The sequence below is a fragment of the Onychomys torridus genome, chromosome 17 (assembly GCF_903995425.1).
Source record: "Onychomys torridus chromosome 17, mOncTor1.1, whole genome shotgun sequence".
NCBI lineage: Eukaryota > Metazoa > Chordata > Mammalia > Rodentia > Cricetidae > Onychomys > Onychomys torridus.
Window position 1 is genome coordinate 29,893,728 of NC_050459.1, and position 24,310 is coordinate 29,918,037.

A 24,310-nucleotide genomic window follows, 5' to 3' on the forward strand; every position below is an offset into this window, starting at 1 on the left:
ATTCCAAAGAAGCTACTACTGTGACAGGCATTGCCTAACCAGAATGTCAATTGCATTGAGTGTCTTTAAGATGACATAGTTACTCTGTAGGCTATAGAATTAGGTGCTCCAGATAATCAACCAGTTGAGTTTTAATTTGGCCCATGCTTCTTTGCCTTGGGGTTGCTCACATGTGACTGCTATGTGACAAGAATGTATTAGTGTTCTGTCTAGGTGAGCAACTGAATCTGAAATCAAGTAAGGCAATAATGTTCCAACAGTTAGCTTTCAAGTTCTGGGATCAGGGAAAGGAGGCTCTAAGACAGCTCACAAGTCTCCTTGGAGTGTGCTCAGTCTGTGCTTTAGGAATAAGCAGACTTAGGTATAGAAGAAGGAATAATAACAACTGTAGTTGCAGGGAAAGTTGTGAAAGAAAGCTGCAGAGTAATATGTTACTATCTTCCTTCTATTGCAGATGATGACGTTAAAATTCTCATAGCAGCTGACAAAGAGCTTGGTATCCTGCACCGAAGAACAGGCGTCTATAAGATGCTGATCCCTGTACAATCAAGGCCCAGTTCTATTGCTTATGACCTGAACAGAAACATGTACTTCTGGGTAGATAAAGTCTTGAATGTGTTCACCTTTGGGAAGCCAAACTCTGTTCCCCTCTACCCAGGTATGTTCGTTGGCATTAAAATTTAACTTCTTATGGCTTCTTATGTTATTGATACAAAATCCCTATGATTGCCAACCTTAGACCAGAGAAAAGTTGTGTTTTTTTTAGATTAAATTTTTGGGGTGGTCACTAGCTGCATATCATGGCAGAGGTGTAGGGGAGAAAGCTGCTCACTCCATGACAGCTGGGAAGCAAAGGGAGAGAGGACAAGAACATCATCCTGTATTTTCCTTCAAGGGGACCCTCCCAATGAACTAAGACATCATGTTAGACCCCTCATTGAAAGGTTTCTACTACCTGCAAATAATAATGCCCACAAGGTATTAGGGGACCCAAAGGGAACCCATATTGGCTCTTTGTGATCCATCCCATGTTCAACTCACAACTTTACTTAAGCATACTGTAAGAAATATCTATACCTATATCTGGTCTATATCTCTACATGGGCAAGCTCTTATGACTTACCTGTTACGGAGCATGAGAGTATATAAAATCCCACTATGAGACACATATGTGGTAGGCTGCCTCCGTAAGAACATCACAGAACATTGCTTGTTACATGAGAGTGCTTTTAAGAAGAATATACATCTTGGGATGTATCCTTAAGCCAGAGCCTTCCCATCACTGGGTATTTGAACCCGGGTCTTAACTCCCTTGGCCTGCCTCTGTAAGATAAGGGCACTAGCCAGAATTTGTCTCACTGGGTAAGGGTGGGGATTCACCAGGCAGCACAGTGAAGAAGGGCATGGCTCAGCAGGCATGGTAGCAGACAGAGTGATTCCCAGAGACCTCTGGGGTGACCAGTATCTGAACTGAGGCCACACACTCTCCTATTCTTTGGTTGTGCTTCTCTTTGGGTCTTCCATGCACATTAGAGACTCCACAGAGTACCTGTGGCCATTATTCCTTGCGTCCTCTCTGCCCCATCGTATAGAGCCAAATCTGTCATTGAAGAGTCATGTCAAATACTGTTTTCAAGGTAAGCACAGGCATGGAAAACTGCAGATGTAACTCTGTCTCCTGTCAGCAGAACTACCACCTGTGAGCAGTATTTCTCTGGACTGGGTCACGGGACAGTTGTACTGGGCTAGTAGCTCTGCGAGGGTCATCTGTGCTGGCTTAAGTGATGGCAGAGGCTATGTCAAAATCTTGGAAAAGGATCTCGTGCCAGAGGAGCTAGTGGTGTTTCCTACAAAGAAGTAAGTAGAGTGATTCTCTTGGCATGTACCCCAAAATCTCTTGGCTCTTTACATACTTAAGAACAACGCATGCCAGCCTTAAGATTTCATTTGCGCCACAACATTTTTATTTGTACATCTTAGATCGAATTTCATGTAGCCAAACTTTTCATGCCCGATGAATATGTGAGCTGAGCTCTGCAGCTTTGGGTAGTAGGATTAAGACAAAGCTCACAGGAGAGAGCTAAGGGAGTTGTTGAGAAGAGTATGTGTATGCATGTGAAGGCATTTTTGAAAACTGTGAATTCCTGCTGCTTGCAGGTATTTGTATTGGGTAAATCGAGGCAAGAATGGGGTGAAGACTGTTGAGACCGCAGGAATGGATGGCTCTGACAGAAAGGTACTGGCAGTGGTGACCACAGAGGAGCCTTTAGGACTGACACTTGACCACGTGACTGGCAGACTCTACTGGATCCGTGGCTATAAAGAGGTACTATAGATAGGCCTGGAAGAAATGGGGACTCTGTTTTGCTAGGAGCCGGGAATGGGTCTATAGATATGCATACTCTTCTCTGATGTCTAGCATTAACTCCATGAAGTAATTTGTGTTGCAAAAACAAGAAAAGCAAGGTTTAATTGTAGAGCGACTTTGAGTAGAGCAGACTGTCCCAACAGCTTGAGAGACTTGGTGTGCCTTTTTCTTTTTTATGTATTCTATAGCCCAACAGTGCTAATTTTTTTGCAGTTATAAAGGTTATGATTTATGTTGTACCCAGGATACAAGATGTTTTTTAAAGATTTCTGGGAACTTCCATAGAGGCGTATAGTTACTTAGGCACTTTAGAGGTTGTCTCAGATTTCCAAGTCCTAATGTTGCAGTTTATAACATCCTAATTTGGGAGGTGACAAAGGAAAAGGTCGTTATGACATAGTGACTAAAAGCAGAGGCTCCCAGCCTGGTGAGTCACATTTTCAAGTCTCATTTCCTCATTGTGATTTTAGGCTGATTAGGATGCTTCTGTGAGCATTCATTGCTCTCTCTGAGAGTACATAAAACACCCACCTTTTGCAGCAATCACAGGACAGAATGAATAGCATTGGTACCATGTCAGGATGTAGAGCACATGGGATAGTAACTAAAGTCTGAACAAGAACCACTCAATTGTGCTGACTTCGACAGTAGACTCCACAATCTTAGATGAATTCCTCCCTATCAGCTTGATGACAGGGATATTTAATCAGTGTCCAGAAATCCCTGGTGACAGTCACATCAGCAGTACTTGCTGATGCTATCTCTAACTCACAGGATTCTAATCCTTCAGTCCATAGAGACAATGAAAGTGGACGGCAGTGGGAGGTACGCCTTTCCTGGGATATTTGTGGAAGATGAAGACCCTGTTGGCTTGGCTGTGTTTGAGAATGCTTTCTTCTGGGCAAATCAAACTCAACTGATTTGTACCTCACCCAGCAGTCCAAAGGAGAGAGAGGTGTTGCTCCATGCCTCTGTGTCTGCTCTCTCAGTCCTTCACAAGTCCCAGCAACCCAAGAGTAAGTGAACCACTTGCTTCTGAATTGCTGAGATGGGAACCGCCCAAGATGAGACCTCAGCCTGTGATTGAAACTTGCTGTTTTGAGGCAGGGATGTGTTCTAGTTCCTTCTTCTTCCAGTTGTACATAGGACTTCTAAGTATGGGGAGCAGATCAGAAACACCATGGGAAAGCTCATTCCAAGTCCATTGCCCTGTCCCTGGCTAAAGCATCCGCTGGACTTTCAGGGTCTGGGCCATTGAAAATATAATCTCTGGGCTGGAGAGTTGGCTCAGCAGTTAAGAGCATCAGCTGCTCTTCTAGAAGACCCAGGTTAAATCCTCATCACCAGATTTGTGGCTCACAACTGTCTGTACCTCCAACCCCAGGTGATCCAATGCCCTCTTCTGACCTCCTTAGGTACCAGGCACACATGTGGTGCATGTGCATACACGTAGGCATAACACTTAATACACAAAAAGTAATAAAATAAGTGAATCTTAAAAATTAATTAAGAAAAAGAAAACATAAACTGTCCACAGAGGGTGGAGATTATGCTCAGTAACATCTGGACTAATAAGGGGAAATGGAACACAGCCTGGTATCTGGCTTCTAGTTGGAAATCAAAAGTTCATCAGGGAGAAATTAAAAGCCTTTGTTAACGTGAATTGTACACCATAGTCAATGCAGATGCTGCTGTGTAATGAGTCTATTTATTTATTTGTTTGTTTGTTCCTTCATTTGTTTGTTTGTTTATTTACTGAGATAGTGTTTCTTTATGTACTTCCGGCTGTCCTGGAACTCAGTGTGTAGACCAGGCTGGTCTTGTACTCACACCTCTGTCTCCCGAATGCTGGGATCAAAGGCATGCATTACCACACCAGGCTAAGTGTGTCTTAAAAACTAATCATGGTGGAGAATACAGATCCCTTTAAGGGAGTCTCCCAGTAAACCAATGGGATATTCATTCTGCCTAAACTCCAAAGGAGTGGGTGCAGTTGGTTAAAGTTTGTTGGCCCTATTATAAGACACATGGACACTTGTCTGATAGCCAGTCAGGAGACCAGCATAGTTCAAAGGTCAGCACTCCCATAGAAAGTGACAAGTGTATTTGGACTCCTCTTAAGGTAGACCATCTTACATCTTCTTCATGACTGAGTTTTGAACGGTTTGGACAGAGAACCTGAAACGATGTCTCCTGGTTCTGTTTAAACAGGCAGACACTCCACGTGTGTTCCAGGTTCTTGCAGTCACCTCTGCCTCCTGTCCCCCATCCATCCCAAGGGCTACAAGTGTGTCTGCCCAGAGGGACTGTTTCTTTTACCTTCTGGCAAATGCAGCGGTAAGTTCCCTGGTGAAATGGGTGCAGATCAAGAAGATTTACTCCCGGTTAGCCTGGAAACAAGGCAGATTCCATTTCTGAATCAGGCATTCTGTTCCAACATGCTCCATTGATGACCACTTTGTTGTCAAAACAACTTGATTCCATTTCTGTTTCATTGTTTTGAGATCAGATCTCACTGTGCAGCCCTGAATGGCAAAGAACTCACTAAATAGACTAGACAGGTCTTAAAAATCACGGAGTTCTTCCCTGCCCCCGCCACCCAAGTGCTGGGATTAAAGGTGTGTACCTCCATTCCCAGTCCCCTAGATTTAGTTTTGTGTTAAACTACTTATCAAAAACCTAACATTTAACCATTTTTCATTGTATGGCAATGTGAGATGTATTCATTTTTCTGTGCAACCTCCCCCAAGATCCATTTCCAGAACTTCTTCGTCTTCCCAAACGGTACTCTTTGCACCTTAGACATTAATTCTACTCATTTTCCCCTCTACTTCCTCCCAATCACCATTTTATTTTCTGTCTATGTGGACTTGCCTATTCTCGGTACCATATTTGGTGCAATTGTGGGATATTTGACCCTGGGGTGGTTCACTTAGAATAACATCTTTGATGTGTGCCTTAGTCAGGGTTTCTATTGCTGTGATGAAACACCATGACCAAAAAGCAAGTTGGGGAGGAAAGGGTTTATTTGGCTCACACTTCCATTTTGCTGTTCATCATCAAAGGAAGTCAGGACAGGAACTCAAACAGGGCAGGAACCTAGAGGCAGGAGCTGATGCAGAGGCCATGGAGGGGTGCTGCTTACTGGCTCACTTCCCCTGGTTTGCTCAGCCTGCTTTCTTATAGAACCCAGGACCAGCAGCCCAGGGATGGCACTGCCCACCATGGACTGGGCTCTCCCCTGTTGTTCACTATCTCACAGAGGCCTTTCCTCAGCTGAGGCTCCTTCCTCTCTGATGACTCCAGCTTGTGTCAAGTTGACGCAAAACGAGCCAGTACAAAGTTCTAACGCTATGTTCTAGCATGTGATCAAATCTCATACACACACCCTTTAGACTTTTGAAACAGGTCTGGATATACAATCTGGGGCGGCTTTGCATTTACTATGTGGCTTGTGCTGGCCCCCAAAGTCACAATCTTTGTGCCTGGGCTTCCTGACTGTTATGACCACCAGTGTGCCCCACAACTCCTGACTTCATCCTATTTATTTTTCAGTTTTGTTTACTATGATTGTGAGAAGGAGTGCTTGCGTGTACACGTGACCGTCAGAGGACAGGTTGGTGAGCTGGTTCTGTCCCTCCACCTTTCTGTGGGCCACAGGGATGGAACTCAGGCTCTCAGGCTTGCATGCCAGGCACTTGTACCCACCAAGTCATTTCTCTCCTCACGATTCCTTCTGGAGGCTAAGTGATATTCTGCTTTATGTATATAGTTCATCTATTACTGGACAATTGGACTGGATTTTTAAGGCATCAAATAGCAAGTATAATTCAAGTTTACATGAAAATTTTGTAAGTAAATTAATAGAAGAAATGTCTTCTATGATCCCTATTACATATCCTGACTTAGTTTTTAAGCAGAGGCTCTGCTTAGACACTGTTTTAGTCTGGTATTGTTAATCCAAATTCTCCATGTTGCTGTTTTATCACCAAGATATTAAAGTCTATACAATCTATTGACTATTTCTATCCAACCAATTGGCTTTTAAAACTAGAATATGAAAGTTTTTTTTTATTTTTATTTGAAAGTTTTTTTTTTCATTTTACATACCAACCACAGTTCCCTCCCCCCTCTCTTCCTCCCTCTCCCCAACACCGCACCTCACCCCTCATCCACTTCTCAGAGAGGATAAGGCCAGCTGTCTCTGTGGGTTTCCCCATCATGATTGGATGAAAGTTTTAAGAAGAATAAATCATGTAAATATGTTTGTGCTCCAACTTATTTTTAAAAACACAGTTCACAGGGCCAGCTTTAAATGAAACTATGGTGGAATGAGCTGTAGTTGCTAAGTAATCAGCTCAGATTCAATTTTTAGCATTATATATTGTGTGCTGTTAAACCCACATACTCAATTTTTTTTTGAGTGAAAGAAAGCATTAAAAAATTCTTTAGTAACTGGGCAGTGATGATGCATACCTTTAAGCCCAGCACTCTGGAAGCAGAGACAGTCAGGTGTCTGAGCTTGAGGCCAGCCTAGTCTACAGAGTGAGTTCCAGGACTGCACAGAGAAACCCTGTCTCTGGGAAGAAAGAAAAAGCAAACAAACAAACAAACAAACCACAACAAATCTCTAGTATCAAGACATTATTAAGTCAAGGAGTGCAGCATCCCAGTGATTCAGCCTTACCCTTCCATGGAAAACCAGAAATATCCAGTGCCTCAGGACAGCTAAATAACACTGGCATTTGCCTAAACAACCCATGTCTTTAGAGGCTGTGATAGTCACGTGGTCACATGGTCATGTGCTGCAGAGGCAGAGATGTAAGACACTGGGTCTAAGACATTCGTATGGGTGCCTGAGCTTGAGATGAGGCTACTCTCAGAAGGGAACCCAGGATTCATCTGATAAATGGTCAAGTAGCAAATCTCTCCCTTCCCTTCGTAGAATTAAAAGTTGTGTTTTCTTCTGGCAAACGTCTATACTTGTTGAAAGTCAGCTCTATGGGAACCGCTGTAGAGAGGACTCTAGTTGAGGAGCATGCTGGGAACCTCTACTTACTGGATATTGATTGGAAAAGGAACTTCATCTATTGGTCAAATGCCCAGGGACATCTCGTTTATTCAGCTGGATATTCGGGACAAAAGCAACAGATCTGGACCCAGCATACAGGTGAGCCGTGGTAGCCATCATGTTTTCTTCCTCTATTTTCTGGTTCTAAAATGTGTAGAGCCAAAAAAGTGTATCTATCCCTAATATGAATGTATTTATTGTCATGCCAAAGACTAGGTATGACTAATTGAATGTGATATCTGTTTTTGACCCCTTGTTCTTAGGCATAACCACTACCATCAGGCTAAATAGAGGTAGAGGGGTTTTTTTTCTTCATATTTTAGGTTTTTTTGTTTTGTTTTGTTTTTTTTCAATTTTGCTTTCCTGGCCTTAAGTCAGGGAAGAATAGAAAAAAAAAAAAAGTCCTTCATTCTTCAGTTTTGCATTGCAGATTTTTCATACTCTAATTTAAAAGTCATTTGCAATGCAGATTTCAGAGAGAAAAACCAAGATATTTTCTTAATATGGCAATATATACTTACCCTTCCCACTCTCCTAAATGCTGCACCTCACCCTCAAGCTCCCCTTATTCTGCCTAAATGCAGCCAACATCTCCTTTGTAAAGAACTGAGACTCGAGCTCCAGGGTGAGTAGTCGGTTTCTGAACATCTGTACCTGTGTGCTCTGCCAAGTGCTAAGGCTAATGCCTCACTATGAGAAGTGCCTCTGACACTTTCCTTGGGGTTCTACAAGACACCAGAGGACTGGGTAAGTTCAATGGCTGGTGAATAGCAACTTTTAATGCTCCAGTCAGAACATTCAGGACAACTAACCATGACAGCACCTAACAGCTATCTAGGAGATGCCTGATTGCAAATGTCTTCCCATTTATTGGAAATGCCACCTTCTCCCCGCTGGCTGGTCATACTAATTGGCTTCTGTGTTGCAGTTATATCAAGGACTGCTGGTGTAATCTGAGCTGGCTCTATTGTGGAGCAGTGATAGCTTTCCATAACTATAATAAATGGCCAAGGCGAACCATTTGTAAAGAGAAAATCCGAACTGGACAAATAATGCATGAATAAGTAAGGAAACAAGTTTGTTTTAGCCCTTAGTCCGTTCAACTCTACTCACTGTTTTTAGACCTCTGGTGATGGTACTGGATGCCAAGGAAGTGAGCTGTGGACTTAAAATGCTCACCTCCAGCCCAAGGAGAAAAAGAAAAAAAAAAAGAAAGAAAGAGGAAGGCACTGGATACTCACAGACACTTTGAGGGCACATTTTCCTAATTACCTGATTATCTCCCATTGGTCCTCATCCACTAAAAGTCCCACAGCATCCCAGTAGCACCACAAGCTGGGCATCAAGGCACTAGCATATGAACCATAATGGGGTATTCAAGATCCAACCAAACTGCTGCAGTTGTTAAAAACATAGCAAAGGCGACAATACCATTCCTGCTGGCCAGATGTGTTCATGGATTATGTGGCCTCCTTAAAACCCATCAGTACAGTTAAGTGTCCTGATATCAGTGTTTTCTGTTGGGCTCATTACTCTTACGCTAAAGTGGAAAACTGAGGCAAAGAAAAGAATCCAGTTAAAAATTCTTAGTGGAAAAAAATGGGAGGACTTCATAGTCCTTCTCTTTAAGTACCAATGTGACATTGTTCAAAGGAATCCTGTGAACCTGGTGAGTAGGTTTTCAACCTCAAGTCTGCAAAGGGCAAAGATGAAATCCATCATTCAGTAGAAGAATGAGTGTTTCCTGTAAATTGCAGAGTCTGACAAAGGAGAGAGAGCATTGAGCTTGGGCAAGAATGACTTCACGGATATGGAGAGAATTCTGACTTAATCTTACAGAAGTTCCTCCTGTGAGAGGTTGTGATGCACTAAAGGAATGACCTCACCCTAAAGGAAGAACAACAAGTAGCACATTAAGCCCTGTGTGTACTGCTTTCTCCATAACATCCCACCCCCATGACACCCCTCCCCTATGACACCTACCCCCATGACACCCCACCCCCATGACACCCCACCCCCTTGATACCCCTCCACCATGACACCCACCCCCATGACACCCTTCCCCCATGACACCTACCCCTATGACACCCATCCCCATGACACCCATCCCCTATGACACTCACCCCCATGACACCCATCCCCATGACACCCCACCCCAATGACACCCCTCCGCTATGACACTCACCCCCATGACACCCCACCCCCTATGACACCCCACCCCTCACCCTGAGTTACCATTCATGTGCTTGTCTACTCTCTCAGTAGTTAACATTGCGTTCTCCCTATCATACACAGTAGATGTGCGGCAAAGTCAATGTGTTTAACATCTGGCTCTCTGGGTACTACAGTTTGGATAGGAAATGAACCTCACCCTTGGCCCAGTCATATATTGTGGGAAGACTTGGGTTCCTGGTGGCATTGCTAAGATCTAACCATTAGGATGCTAACTTCATCAATAGATTAAATCAGGGAGGAGTTCCGAAATGAAAGGACTGTGAGAAGTCAGAGCCTGGCTGAGGGAAGTAGGCTGCTGGGGATATGCCTCGGAAGGTACAACTTGTCTTCTCCCTGCCAACTTCCTGGCCATGGTGGGGTAAACCACTACATGCACTCTGCCGCCTTGCCTTGTCCTGCCTTACCACATAGAGGCCCGGAAGCATTGGAGACAAATGGCTGTAGACTAAGCCATGGGCCAGAATAAACTCTTCTTTCATTACTTTTTATCCCACCTCAGGTACCTTGTTGCAGTGACTAAAAAAACAGAAACAAAAACATAATAGGAGAAAGAAATGTGTGTGCATATTCCCTGGCGTATGCTTATAGTAAAATTTACTGATGAATAATACACAATCTATGATTTAAAAAAACAAAACAAAACAAAACTAAGATTGAACACTCTCTCTGGTAAAGCTATGGAAGAGTAGTTTTGACTTGAGTACTGTTTCATACTTTCATTTCCATAAACAAGTGAAACAAAGGCAGAGTGATAAATACACAATGGAATTAGCTCATCAGTGCCATAAAGGGTGGCTTGGATGACCTCAATAATTATTATAAGTACTCAAAAATGTTTCTTGGATTATAGGATTTGTTGGGTATTTAGGGTTTAATTAATTTCACATGTAAGTGGAATTAGTACTGGTAACATTTTTACTTCCTTTACATTTAATTTACATTTATTTTGTGGCGTGTGTGTGTGTGTGTGTGTGTGTGCGCGCGCGCGCGCGCATGGGTGTTCATGCACATGTGCCTTGTGTGAGTAGCTCAGAGGATAGCTTTCAGGAATCTTTGACCACATGGGTTCCAGGAATCGAACTCAGGTCATCAGACCTGGTGGCAAGCACCTCTACCCATCATGCTTTTCTTAAGTAAAGATTAAGGTTCACAAACTTTGTATGAAGTACCAAATAGTAATCGCCAAATAGTAATGTTTGGTGGATATTTGTCATTGTATCATGAAAACAGCATTATACAATGTATGAATTACTAGCTTTATTCCATGGCAAGTTACCTATATAAAGAGGCAGTGGACCAAATTTGGCCCAAGGTCAATTATTTATCCACCTCTAGTCTAGAGAACAAAACAAAAACTAACAAGGAATCCCAAAAGGTACACTCAGATGTGTTGTGCAGACGGTTTTCATGGTGTAAATACTCCTACAATGCCAGCTTCCAAGCTACCGTGTTATGTGGTTAAAATGGAATGAGAAGTATTCTTGGAAGTATTCTTTACACAGTATGTTCACCATTCAGGAATGATGGACTATAAAAACAAAAGTGAAAAACAGTTTGTCACAAAATCTCAATGTCCTTACACATCTGCATGACTACATAGATGGGAGATTCCACATCTGTCCTCTTTTAGTGATGTGCAGGCAGTGTTTTATAGAACTACTTTGATGCTATATGTATCATGCATATAGGAAACAAAAAAAATATCATGTTTAGACTCATGTCCCATTCTCAAGCCAATCTGGAAAACTCCAGAAAGAATTCCAAGTCCAGAAACATGTACAGTTTCTTGATAGGAATTCCAAGGCAGTAATAGTACTTCCTAATAAAACAATTAAGAATATATTAGTTGAGTATTTATTACTTTTAGTAAATCAATAAGATTAATTTAATGACTTATATTGAACCACCATCTTGCAGACTTCCTGGCAGTTAGCTGTTGTGAACTTGTGTGGTCAGCTTTGGTAACTTACCAAAAAAATAGCAGACACTATTCTAAGATTTCCTGTTTTAATTCTGCTTGTAACACCTCATGAGCAAAGCATCCTTATAATGGATTTGAGGACATTGAGGTGTAGAAACAGGGAAGCATCTGCCCTTCTAGCTTGATACTGCTCATAATCTTAATGGTAGGCTGCATCCCACAGTAGATGAATCCTAGCCTAGCTCTGCCATTGGCTGGTTATATTTGGCATGAGCAGGAAGGGAAGAGTGTTGGAAGTTAGTGCCCAACTCAATTATTCACATCTGAAAAGTGATACCTGTCTTAGTGAGGGTTTCTATTGCTGTGAAGAGACTCCATGACCACAGCAACTCTTATAAAGGAAAATATTTAATTGGGGCTGGCTTACAGTTCAGAAATTTAGTCTATTATCATCATGGCAAGAAACATGGTGACATGCAGGCAGACATGGTGCTGGAGATGTAGCTGAGAGTTCTTCATCCAGATCCATAGGCAGCAGGAAGAGAGAGTGACACTGGGCCTGGTCTGAGCACCTGAAATGTCAAAGCCTACCCTCAGTGACACACTTCCTCCAACAAGGCCACACCTACCCCAACAAGGCCACACCTCCTAATAGCACCACTCCCCATGAACCTATTATGGGGGCCATTTTCATTCAAACCACCACAGTACCCATGATTTTTATGTTCTTGGTCCTTATCACACCTGAACCTTCTCATTTTAGATTTTATTGACGGTCACTCTTGCATTCTGTCTGAAGTGATGTCACTGTCCTAGTCTATCTTCTCAGGGCACTTTCAGCTCTAGTCCCTTGATTAAATAATTGATTTGCATATTGACCTGTGAGAAGAAGGAATGTTACTCTGAAGTTATAGGCCTGTGTTCAAATGCAGGCCACTTGGACATCTTCAAGATGTAGTGGATCTTGCCAGGTGGCTGTGAGGACTCAAGCGTCAAGCTGTTGGATCCAGAGCAGGCATTATGAGGCTCATGTTGCAAAGAAGGATCTGCTCGAGGGGCCTGTCCCCCTTTTCTCCTTGACTCATTCAAGACAGTGTGCAAATACACCTAGAAGCCTTGTCTAATGCAGCCTCTATTCCTCCACAGTCTGCTCAGCAAATGTGGACATATCCACTGGGAATCTGTTCTGGCTACCCTGTGACCGAGGTACGATTCAGAAGACCAAAGTTCCTGGCACTGACTCGTACACCCTCTACAGCACTCACAACATTATACTCCAGTTGCTCCTTGACTGGCCCAGACGGGTGCTGTACTGGGTGGAGAGCGGGAAGCCCCTGCAAAGCATGACTCTTGATGGCAAAACCAGACAGGAAGTTTGGAGAGGCACCTGGGCAGCAGACACTCAGATGGCCTTGGACCTTGGATCTGCTAGTATCCTCTGGACCACCAAAGGGTTCGGTAAGTACTATACAATAGTTCAATGGGTAGAATTTGAGGCCATTCATCCAAGCTTCTTTTTAGTGTAATGCTTCAAGTAATTTTTTTTTTTTACACTTGAATTATTTTTTGTGTTTGGGCTATGGTGGAACTTTTTGTTTTAAAATTTTAACTGACACATAATAGTTGTACATACATATGGGGTAAAGTATGATATTTTGACACCTGTATTAATACAATATGTAATAATCAAATCATAGTACTTAATATATTCATTACCTCAAGCATATACTGTTACTTTGTATAGAGAATATTCAAAACCTTTCCTCTAGCAGTCCTACATATTCTGAGCACTGCTTAGACAAAGACTTTAGTTCAAAATTTGACAGTTACTGCAAGGCACTTACTTCAAACCATCTTTTGTCTAACAGTCTGGTTTAGGAATTAAAAAAAAGAGAATACCAGAAATAATAGACTTAAGAGCATCAAAAAATATACCTAGTTGTTTTTCCAAAGTCTTGTTCCAAATTTGTTTTTTCTTCCACAACTAGAATTAGCAGAAGCAAACATCCTCTGCAAAGGAGGTACCAGGCTGGCTGTGGCTAGACCTGGGAAAAAAAGGTGTAAGCTGTAACTGTGCATTGATTGCTCATCTTCTTGACTAACAGCTACCTTGGGGCCTGGTGGCAACATGCTGATAGCCGTGGGGTTTAGCATATGCTGCTTTTCTATTGCTGTGATAAAACACTGTGACCAAAAGGTTTGCCCAACCCTCCAACTTATGGTCCATCACAATGGAAGAAAAGTCAGGGCAGGAACTCAGGGCAGGAACCTGAAGGCAGGAATCTCATCGGAAGCCATGAAGGAGCTCTGCTTAGCTTAGCTGCTAGCTTGCTCCTCCTGGCTTTCTAAGTTTGTTTTCTGATATCACCCAGGACCTCTTGCCCAGAGGTAGAACTGCCCACAGTAGGCTGAGACCTCCCACATCAGTCATTCATCAAGAAAATACCCCACAGGCTTGCCTCTGGGCCAGTCTAACAGTGGCATTTTTCAGTTAAAGTTCTCTCTTCACAGATGACCCTGGCTTGTGTCAGGTTGACATAAAATCTAACCAACACAACACACATTGAGATAGTGATGTCATAGTTGGTGTCTCTGCATGGCAGACCTCGATTCCCAGTTTCCTAGAGCTTAAGATATTCATTAGTTGGCTTGGCGGTGGTGGTGCACACCTTTAATCCCAGCACTCTGGAGGCAGAGGCAGGTGGATTTCTGTGAGTCCGAGGCCAGCCTGGGCTACAGAGTGAGTTCCAGAACAGGCACCAAAACTCTACATGGAGACACCCTGTCTCAAAAAACCAAAAAACAACAACAAAAAGATATTCATTAGTGAACTTTAACCTCTAAAACTAAAACCTGTGGAACTTGAAAGGAGGGCAATGTGCTTCCTTGGAGTTTTGGGTCTTTGGACCTCCATCACATAGCACTATGCACACCATCTTGCTCTGGGTCACAGGTCAATCTTGACTCTTATGCTTCCCTAGGGTTGCACAGTTTTAGTCTACTAAAAAACCGAACATGCTCCTTAAATGCATCCTGGAGCGATGTGGTCATGGCAGCCCATGAGCCCTACCTGGTGACAGCAGACAAGGCAGCTCTTGTGCTGTGGAACAGGAAGACCCTGGAGCCCTTTTCCACACTGAAGGAGCCACACATAAAGAAAATGATCATCTTGGCAGAGAACCAGGAAGTGCCAGGCAAGTCTTTCTTTGTGGGGACATCCCCCATGTTTTTTAGGGTAAAATCCTGGGTAGACTTTTGTTTATATTGACACTTGTCTCCTCTTCATTCTGGCAGCCCCCCTCCTTAACTTGTTCAGATTCTGGGAGTGTTAGAACTGAACACATTTTTCAAAGTTGCTAAGAGATTTAGCCAGTTAACAGTGACCATAAAAGTTGTAGCAGTTCTCAGCAAGATCTACCTGCTGTGGCCCTTTGAGAGAAGGTCTTTCATGTTAGTATATTTAAGGCTCTTAGTCTGGGTATGAACATAGCTCTACACTATCCCCAAACTGATTTACCAAACACGCCATTCTTTCAGGAGACACATAGCCGTGACATTGCGCAGATGGCCCCCTGTGACGCCCCTCCAAGGCTGTAGACACAGGTTGAATATCCTCTACACAAAATACTTAGGACCACAAGTATTTCAAGTTTTGGACCTCTGTTTTAGGCTTTGGAGTCTTTTTCAGATGCATAATGAAATATCTTATGAATGAAACCTAAGTGTTAAGCGTGAAATTCATTTATAACTCATGTGCACTTTATACACCCAAGCTGAAGGTCATTCTCTACAACAGTCTTAGTGTGCCTACCTTTTGAGTGTGACCTGCCACATGAAGTCAGGTGTAGTTTTCTTTTGGGACATCATGTTAGATTAAGAAAGTTTTAAATTGTGGAGTCCTTTGGATTTCAAATTTTTGGACTGGCGTGTTCAGTCTGTTCCAGGGAAAGCATCATTCTTCCTTTTGCTGGAGTTGGGTCAAGGTGAAGCAGGCTTACATATTATCCTTTCATACGATCCTTTGGCAGAGCAAAAGACATCCAGTCGTAGGTTATGAAGCAGAAAAAGAAGAGTTCCCACCCCAGGTTTCAGAGCCTTCCTTTGTAGAAACAGCTGGGTATATGAAGAAAGAACAGAAATGAAAAGGGCCGAACCATCTCCTCTCCGTATCCAGTCCCACAGTCTCCCATCTCCATCTTCTCTGTGACCCATGTAACTTTTTGACTCACTGGTTGCTTTATCCTGATCTTAGGAGTTACAAGCATCAGGTCTAAGGATGTATTCCTGAGGTGGTCATGCACAGATATAGTTACTCTTCCTGCTTTAAATCCTATTCCGATCTCTAACACATCTGTCTGCTGCTGCAATAGTTGCTAACAAACACTAATTAGTAACTTGTGGCACTGTAACTTAATGCATTTCAACAAATGAGTGCTTAGCTTATGCTGGCTCTTATCCCATGCCAGGGAACCAGAAGGACTGCTGTGCATTACTTAAGGGCAGGAACACATTCTGAGTTGCTCGGTGGCATCATTGTGTCACCATTACAGAAGGTACTTATATGAACCCAGATGTAGACTGAAAGTCCACCTATTCCAAATAAGAGCAGTGGGTTTGTTCATGCCAGTTGATTGTAGTAACTCTGAGACAAGAAGTTTTCGGCTCTGTTATGCTCTGATTCACCACCCTGTGTGCAGTTCGTGATTGACAGAACATGATGTGATTGACAGTGACACTCTGATTTTTATCCCTCCAATGCAAATAGAGCGTCAGATAGCTCAGAGAGGAGAAAAGAACTTGCCCAAATTCAAAGCCAGTAGACAAGGGGGTCTACGTAGCTCACTTTCCTAAGTGTACTTACAGCGGGCGCTTTCACTGGCTCTTGTAAGGTAGAGCCGTGTGGACACTCAGCCCTGGTGTGGCTTTCTGAAGGAGGGGACAGTGGGAACATGCCCCATTGCTGGGCCATCCTGGTCTAATCTGCTGAAGTGGCATGGTTTGCTCTAGACCCTGGGCTTTTGGAGGCAGTGCCCACTGTCCCTTCTCCTCCTCCTGTTCTCTGCACCCGGTCCTCTGTCCCGTGCCAGGATGGGAAGGGATGCATTCCCAGGGAGTCCCTCTGTGATGGTGAGCGTGACTGTCAGGATGGCTCAGATGAAGAGAACTGCTCCCGCGTCTGCCATCAACCAGGTTGGTCACCCTATCCTCAGTGGTGACATCCCAACTTCCCCTGCACCAGTTTGCATGCCATCATCTGTCGGAATCCTGATTCCCTAAGGACACATTTCATCCACCTGTCTGTCTGTTGCCTGGTTGCTTCCTTAAATTTGGTAAGTGTTTCAACATTTGCCCTTCTTTTTGGAGCTGAGGATCGAACCCAGGGCCTTGTGCTTGCTAGGCAAGCGCTCTACAGCTGAGCTAAATCCCCAACCCCTTGCCTTTTTAATAGGCTGGTCCACAGAATGACCTAAATGGCCCATTTACAAGAGTTGGTAGTCATTTATCAAGTTGTCAAAGCAACCAAACACATGATGTCTTATTTAAATGACTCAGTTCAGGTTGGTAACATAATTGACCTGAGCCCATTATTATGCTGGCTTCTGTATCCACTAGACATTAGAATGCAATCCCTCAGACACTGGAACAAAGTGAGGTCATCTCATTGTTAATCTTCCTTCTGACCAATGCGAGCCTTGGGACTTTTCCATGCCTAGGGGTCTTCCAGTGTCTGGATGGAAGCAGGTGTGTAGAGGAGAAGTACCGCTGTGACGGGGCTCAGCAGTGCGCTGATGGGTCTGATGAGCTGGGCTGCTGGAGGCCTGCTGCAGACTGTTCACTGCGTTGTGACAACAAGACCCGGTGTATCCCTAAGAGTTGGCGATGTGATGGGAAGCTAGATTGTTTGGACAGAAGAGATGAGCAAGGGTGCAGTAAGTTCCATGAGCTTCCCAAGGTGTGTGTGTGTGTGTGTGTGTGTGTGTGTGTGTGTGTGTGTGTGTGTGTGTAAAGAGGGGTGTTGAGTCTCGCCATGTAGCCCTGGCTGACCTGGAATTCACAAAGGTCCACCTCCTTTCTGCCTCTGGAGCTCTGGGACTAAAGGGATGTGCCACCACACCTGCCCCCACCCAGGATGTCTGACCCCCAACTGTCTTATAGTTGATTCACCTTCTTTTGACAAATTATGTTCTATAACGTTGCTCTGAATGATAACCTACACATTAACCATTGAGCAAGTATTGAACCATTGCTCCTGGAAATAAAAATCTAAGGCTGGATTACATCAAACCTCTGGTCACAGCATCTTTATCACCCAACCAATATATTATACTACATTGTTTTTGTAGCACTATTTAGAGATGTCTTTATAGTGTTGATTTACTAACAATCACATCTAATTTGCTTTATTAAATCCACTACAGCCTTTTTCTTGGTATGTGTGTGTGTGTCAGGGGGCATGGTTTGTTTTTGAGACAACTCCTCAATATGTAGCCCTGGATGGTCTGGAACTTGCTGCATAGACCAACCAGGATGTCCTTGCACTCACATAGATCCTCGTGCCTCTACCTCCAAGCACCAGGATCAAAGGTGTGTGCCATCATGCCTACCACGGCATCTCCTTGTGCTCAGAGCATATGACAGCACTTTTGTTGCTCTCGGGTTATTGGAGAGTAAATCACTAGAGTATGAAATGTGACAAGTAGAGTTCTGAGTAGGCTGAACTAGGGACTCTGGATTCCAGTGTAAGAGTTGACAAAAAAGGCACGGTGCTACCTGTTTATCCCAGCTGGGAGCGCGCACACACACACACACACACACACACACACACACACACACCCCACACGGTGCTGTACTTAATATAGAGACTTGATAGGAAAGGTTTGGAGCTAGAGGCATCTTGAGAGCCTTATAACACACACCTCTTTCCATCACAAGAATATCTCCATTAGGGGAAAATAGGTCTAGTTTCCAAAATTATTTTTGGTCAAGTTAGAGCTCTACATACGGTCTTTTCATCTGCTAGGCCATATCATTTGTAGGTCTTTTAATTTTGCCTTCACTTTTATGGGCTACAGAGTCTTTATTTCTTTTTCTAATGATGTGGTTCAAAAGCCTGCAGCTCCTTGTGGGAGGGGGTAGAGAACAGATGTGGGAAGAGCCGGGAGGTTTGGTTGTGGAATGGACCATGTAGCCACAGCTGTGATTGCATGGGGAGCCAAGAACCCATCAGGAGGAATGAGATACTTGAAGGAGCTTGTGCTCTAGATGGAACATACCTTTGGTACCTATTTACATCCTTTTCTGGGGCTAAATCAAGTAGTTTTTGTCTATAGGCATTTAGTCCAACAACATAAATTATAGGACATGTTGGAGGTGAGAGAATTTTTTTATTATTAATGAATAAAGCTTGCAGAAGAGGGTCTTCACTTTGCCTAGGCCAGGGTCTATGTGTAGGTCCTCTCATCCCTGTCCCTCAGTCCTTATTTACTAGGGCCAAGACAGGACAAGGGCATTCAATTAATAGTAGGTCCTTCCTAGTGTAACTCTTACCTTGAGATGATTTCTTGCCTGATGGGGCTGGTTCCCAAGGTAACAGCCGAACTTGGGAGAGTCTCTAAAGTGTTTTTCTTGCCACTGGGTTTGTTCAGAATTGCCTGAGCTCTTACTCAAAGTATTACCTTTCTCAGTTCATGAAAAGTGCAGTTCCTCTGAATTTCAATGTGAGAACGGCCAATGCGTGTCTTCGTCTCTGCATTGTGATGGGAACCGAGACTGCCTGGACCACTCAGATGAGGAAGGCTGCCCTGTTGCCCTACAGTGTCCAGAAGGGGAGATGAAATGTCCGAAGAGTGGAGAATGTGTGTTGGCAGAGTGGATATGTGACCATGATGTAGACTGCAAAGATGGAACTGACGAGAAGGTAGCATACCCTTCCTTCAGAAATATGCAGAGGTACCAGAGCCCCTTAGTGGCCAGAGGAAGTCAGGTCTTGGGTCTTCCCAGGATGCCAGAATGTATGGATGCCTAAGTCTTTCATAGGGTGTGGCATTGTATTTGCTTCTAATGAACCCATATGCTCCCATACATCAAATCCTCTTTAGACTACTTATAACAACTAACGCCATGTTTACGCTGAGTAAATAGTTTCCACCAGGCATTGTTTAGGGAGCAGTAACAGGAAGCAATCTGTTACGTGCATGGTAAAGATTCAGTTTTTAGCAATATTTTTGATTCTCTCTGCAGAATGGCTTGCTGACTGTAGCTCTCAAACGCCACAGTGACACATGCTGTCTGCTGGGGAATCCAGGAAAACACAGAGGCAGATTAGTCACCCATAGCTGCATTGGAGTGTGACTGGGAGGCTGTAGTCAAACTTCTCAGAGGAACTTGTGTTGGAGGAGGGCTTTAAGGATTAGAACATGATCACCATGGCTCGAATAGCCAACCCAAAGCTGAGCTCTGAGACGGACAGACTTGTCCCTCTTTCCTTTGCACTGTCACCAAGGAGCTTCCTGAAGCTCAAGGACTGTCTCAGACACTGACTGATTTCACATGGCCTTAGTGTTCAGATGCTGAGAATATGTCTAAAGGCTCCGGGGTTGGGCAGGTGCACAGCTGGTCCCTCCCAACTCAGAGGAGATGGTAAAGATGCTCTCTTTTATTTTATCTTATTTTTGTTGATGTTTTTTTGAGACAGGGTTTCCCTGTGTAGCCCTGGCTGTCCCGGAACTCGCTCTGTAGACCAGGCTGGCCTCAAACTCACAGAGCTCCACCTACCTCTGCACCCCGAGTGCTGGGATTAAAGGCATGTGCCACCACTGCTCCACAAGGCTGTCAATTTTAATTCATTGGAGCATGTATCGTGACAGCAAGAGCTGTAGGTTCATTTCTAGATTGGATTCCTTTGCTTCTGTTATCCAGATGAAACGAAGACGTCCCAAATGGTCACTCCCCCACACTTTATTTCCCCGACTATTCACAGAACAGTTTCTTTGTTTGCCTCACCTGGCAGGGCACCCCTCATGAACAGAGTTTGTTGTATTCTTCTTGGATGCCGCTGTGTCCACAGGAGGGAACACTGTCTAGGGCAGCTCTCAGCTCGAGAACCCCAGCAAAAGTCCAGTCTCAACCCCATTGAGGTTCTTTTCGTCCTCAGTCTGGGTGGGTGTGTGAGTGACCAGGCTGGTACCAATGGTCTTGTTGCCGTCCCTCACAGTGAAATGCCAGTGAGGCTGAGCCTCACTTGGGTCCTCTCCAGTTGTGGCAAGTTCCTTCCCTAGAGGCCAGATGACACCACCGCCCTTTACCCAAGTCAAGAGAACATGCCAGGCATGAAATGAGACCCAGAGGGCTTGTGGCAGTCACTCTTCTCCTTGATGAGGTTGTAAACAGCGTGAAATAAAGCCTTCTTAACACAACGGGACAGAAGCACGTATGAACTGTGAGAGACTTAGGCAGCATGCACAGGGTCTGCATGGGTCTGTGCTACGGGTCCTAGAATTAAAAGAAGTGGACACATGCCCCCATCCATCCTCCCCAACCTAGAAGATGCCTCCAATTGATAACCACTTACAAATGAGAATTTACTTTTCTCCAAGGGAGTCTCACTGGGGAAACAAGCTACTCTTAAGGGTAGGCTGCGTGTCCAGCTACTGAAAAATATTCGCATAATCTGTGTCCCTTTGGGGCACTTAGGTTTCGTCTGGCGTCCTTCCAGAAACCTGGGTGTAGTTTTGTTGGCTGGGGCCTTGTCTAACTTTGCAACCCCCTTCCTTAGCTTGGGGGCGGGGGACAACACTGATTATCACTGTCTTCTCAGGACTGTGGCTCCAAGGCGCTTCCATGTGGCCCAAGGCAGTGGGCTTGTGGAAGTGGAGACCAGTGTGTGCCTGATTTCTGGCACTGTGACGGACAGAGCGACTGCAGAGACAGCAGCGACGAGGCTGGATGTAAGTGCAGGGCGACCTCCCTGAGGCAGAAGCCACGTGCTCTCGTGCAATGCTGCCGAACCTGAAGTCCACCCTCCTTTTCTCATTAGAGGGGTCGTGGTTGTTGTGTATGGAGGAGCCTTGTAGGGGAGGGATGCTTAGGGCTGGATTGTAAAACTTGAGTGGAAGGCAACCCCCTCCCCAACAGGTGCTCCACGGAAGTGTGCGGATTCTGAGTTCCGGTGCGCCACTGGCGCCTGCCTCCGCTTCAGCATGGTGTGTGATGGACGAGAGGACTGTGCCGATGGTTCAGATGAGGGTGGAGAGTGTTCTACGTCAGCGTGCAGCCCAGGGCAGTGTTACCATTCCTGCTACCCGTCCCCAACTGGGCCAGTGAGTTGCTGAAGTTACTGTTTGTTCCCTATCAGCCACATCTGTGCTGAGAAAAGCCAGGAGTGAACTCGTTCAGGTTGTCCCCAGTGGCACCTTGATCTCAAGGACATATGCCTGTGGCCCTTCCCATCTCTTCTTGAGCTGTGGGAGAAATATTGCATGGTGCTAAGACCCAAACATCTGGACAGGTCAGGGAAATGACAACCTGAAAGTTGCTTCCCTATGGATATTTGGAATGTGCCATGCTCTTAAGTTGGGAACTGGTTATGTTAAGGCAGTATTACTCAGCAGCGTGCAGTGAACTCGATTCACATAGTCTAGTAAAAGTGTTCTGATATTTGGTAACAGCAGCTCTCTACTGGCAGATGACCAATTCAGTTAGCTTCATGTGCTTCTCTTCTCATGAATCCAGTAGAGGCTGCGGTGTCCTGGGCTGAACCTAGCCATTGTTACTCTGGTCCCACAATGGCTTGAAGGGTGTAGCAGGTACAGGGAGGTTGATGTGGCTGGCGGAGAAGTGACTGTTCAAAACAGAGCTGCTTTAGTTGTCAAAATGGAATGTATCACCATGTGAATTTCATAAGGAGATCAAAGTTCTTTTATCAATGCTGTTCTGTCTTCAGAATGTGTTGATGGCTTCTTATCTCTTTCAGGTGTGTGCCTGTGTCCCTGGCTTTGAGCTGGAAAGCAGTGGTCAAATCTGTCAGGATGTCAATGAGTGCCAGCAGCCAGCTGGTCGACCTTGCAGTCAGACCTGTATCAATACTGAGGGCTCATATATCTGTGCCTGTCACCCTGGCTACTTGCTGGGCCCTGATGGCCACACCTGTAAGGCAACAGGTAACCTGGAGCTGGGATGTCTTCTAAGTCCTGAATTATGAGTGTTGAATCCCCAACTCTATGACTGTGGGTCCACCTGACTTATCCTACCCAACATTTTGTTCTTGCCCATCTGCCCCAGTATTTCATTCACAGCCAGCTTAAGGCCTACTAAAAAATGTGTGGATAAAGAAAATGTGTAGTGTATATACACAGTGGAATTTATTTGGCCATAAAGAAAAATGCAATTGTGTTAAGGGCAGGAAAATGGATAGAACTAGAGATTGTGTTAAGTGAAATAAGCCAGACTCAAGAAGACAAATATTGCAGTTTTCCTCTTCTGTGTGGAGTCTAGATTTCAATATGAATAGATGCATGGCATAAAATGGGTGGGGGCAGAGAGGATTACAGGGGGAGGATAAGAGAGGGTGATAGAGGGAAGAAAGGTAGAATACCACGTATTTTCTCTCATATGTGGAATTTGTGCATGTGCCTGTGTGACGTAAAAGCAGAATGGGTACTGTTTGCAGAAAGGAAGTAGACCAACATTGTTGGGGAGTGGTAGTGGGTGGAGGAAGTAGATATGAGCAAGGTATAATGATGTGTATAATGCAAATGTCAAAAGGAAACTCAATATTTTATCCACTAAGAAAACAAAGGAGATGCTGCCTTTGGTTGTTGTTGTTGTTGTTGTTGTTGTTTTTCAAGACAGGGTTTCTCTGTGTAGTTTGGCGCCTGTTCTGGATCTCACTTTATAGACCAGGCTAGCCTCGAACTCACAGAGATCTGCCTGGCTCTGCCTCCAGAGTGCTGGGATTAAAGGTGTGTGCTGCCGCTGCCGCAACCACTGCCACCGCTTCTACCACCACCCGGCCCAAGATGTTGCTTTTAATTTAAGCTAATAATTAATGTATTCTATATCCTTTAAGGTTGTGGTTATTATTGTAACCATTGTGTTATGAAATGCTCCTTCCATTTGAGCTAACTGGCAGCTTTGGCAACAAGAAGCCAAAATCCACATACCACATCATAGTCTTTCACTCTTTAGCCCGTGCTGACCTTCGCTGTATAAACTCCTCTATGGTCATGTTGAAAGCCATTTCTTCTTGGCAGGTGCTGAGCCAATCCTGCTAGTTGCAATTGAGTTTAACCTCTTCCTTTCTGGACTGAGAAGCTTAAAAGAAGATATTCTGGCAACTACAGACAAGCGCCTGGCTATTCACTCTCTGGACTATGACTTAGAGGATCAGAAAGTCTTCTGGGCAGATCCCAATGCAGAGAGTATAAGGTGGATAAGTATGGCCACGAAGAAGGATGGGATGGTGGTGAGAGGTATGCGCCTCTGGAAAGCTCTTATTAAATGTACAGAGCATAAACAGCACAGTGAGGGGCAATTGATGTAAACACGGGTTGGGCTTTATCTCCTCGATTGAAAGAGACCAAGCCTTGCTGGTTAGTAAGAAAGAGAAAGGCACAACCATTGTCATCTCAGTGGACATGGGTTCCACCAGGCTGTGAGCCATTGACCACTGCTTTTAATGATCATTCCTCTACGATAGTATTTTGGGATGTATTAA

The 24,310-nt window shown here is 44.3% G+C and overlaps 1 protein-coding gene across 3 annotated transcripts in view; it reads left to right on the forward strand.

The window, feature by feature from the left end:
- Window positions 1-24,310, forward strand: part of LOC118597619 (prolow-density lipoprotein receptor-related protein 1-like) — a 50,547-nt gene that overhangs the window by 12,298 nt on the left and 13,939 nt on the right. The window contains exons 8-22 of one of the 3 annotated variants that reach the window (XM_036209207.1): window positions 455-658; window positions 1,686-1,857; window positions 2,158-2,326; window positions 3,159-3,384; window positions 4,580-4,705; window positions 7,314-7,538; window positions 12,742-13,053; window positions 14,577-14,789; window positions 16,603-16,785; window positions 17,310-17,525; window positions 19,281-19,513; window positions 21,413-21,542; window positions 21,730-21,914; window positions 22,568-22,754; window positions 23,847-24,065. In XM_036209207.1, coding sequence (XP_036065100.1) covers window positions 455-658; window positions 1,686-1,857; window positions 2,158-2,326; window positions 3,159-3,384; window positions 4,580-4,705; window positions 7,314-7,538; window positions 12,742-13,053; window positions 14,577-14,789; window positions 16,603-16,785; window positions 17,310-17,525; window positions 19,281-19,513; window positions 21,413-21,542; window positions 21,730-21,914; window positions 22,568-22,754; window positions 23,847-24,065 — 3,000 coding nt within the window. The remainder of the gene's footprint in view (window positions 1-454; window positions 659-1,685; window positions 1,858-2,157; window positions 2,327-3,158; window positions 3,385-4,579; window positions 4,706-7,313; window positions 7,539-12,741; window positions 13,054-14,576; window positions 14,790-16,602; window positions 16,786-17,309; window positions 17,526-19,280; window positions 19,514-21,412; window positions 21,543-21,729; window positions 21,915-22,567; window positions 22,755-23,846; window positions 24,066-24,310) is intronic. The other 2 variants (XM_036209208.1, XM_036209210.1) reach the window with 2 other exon arrangements.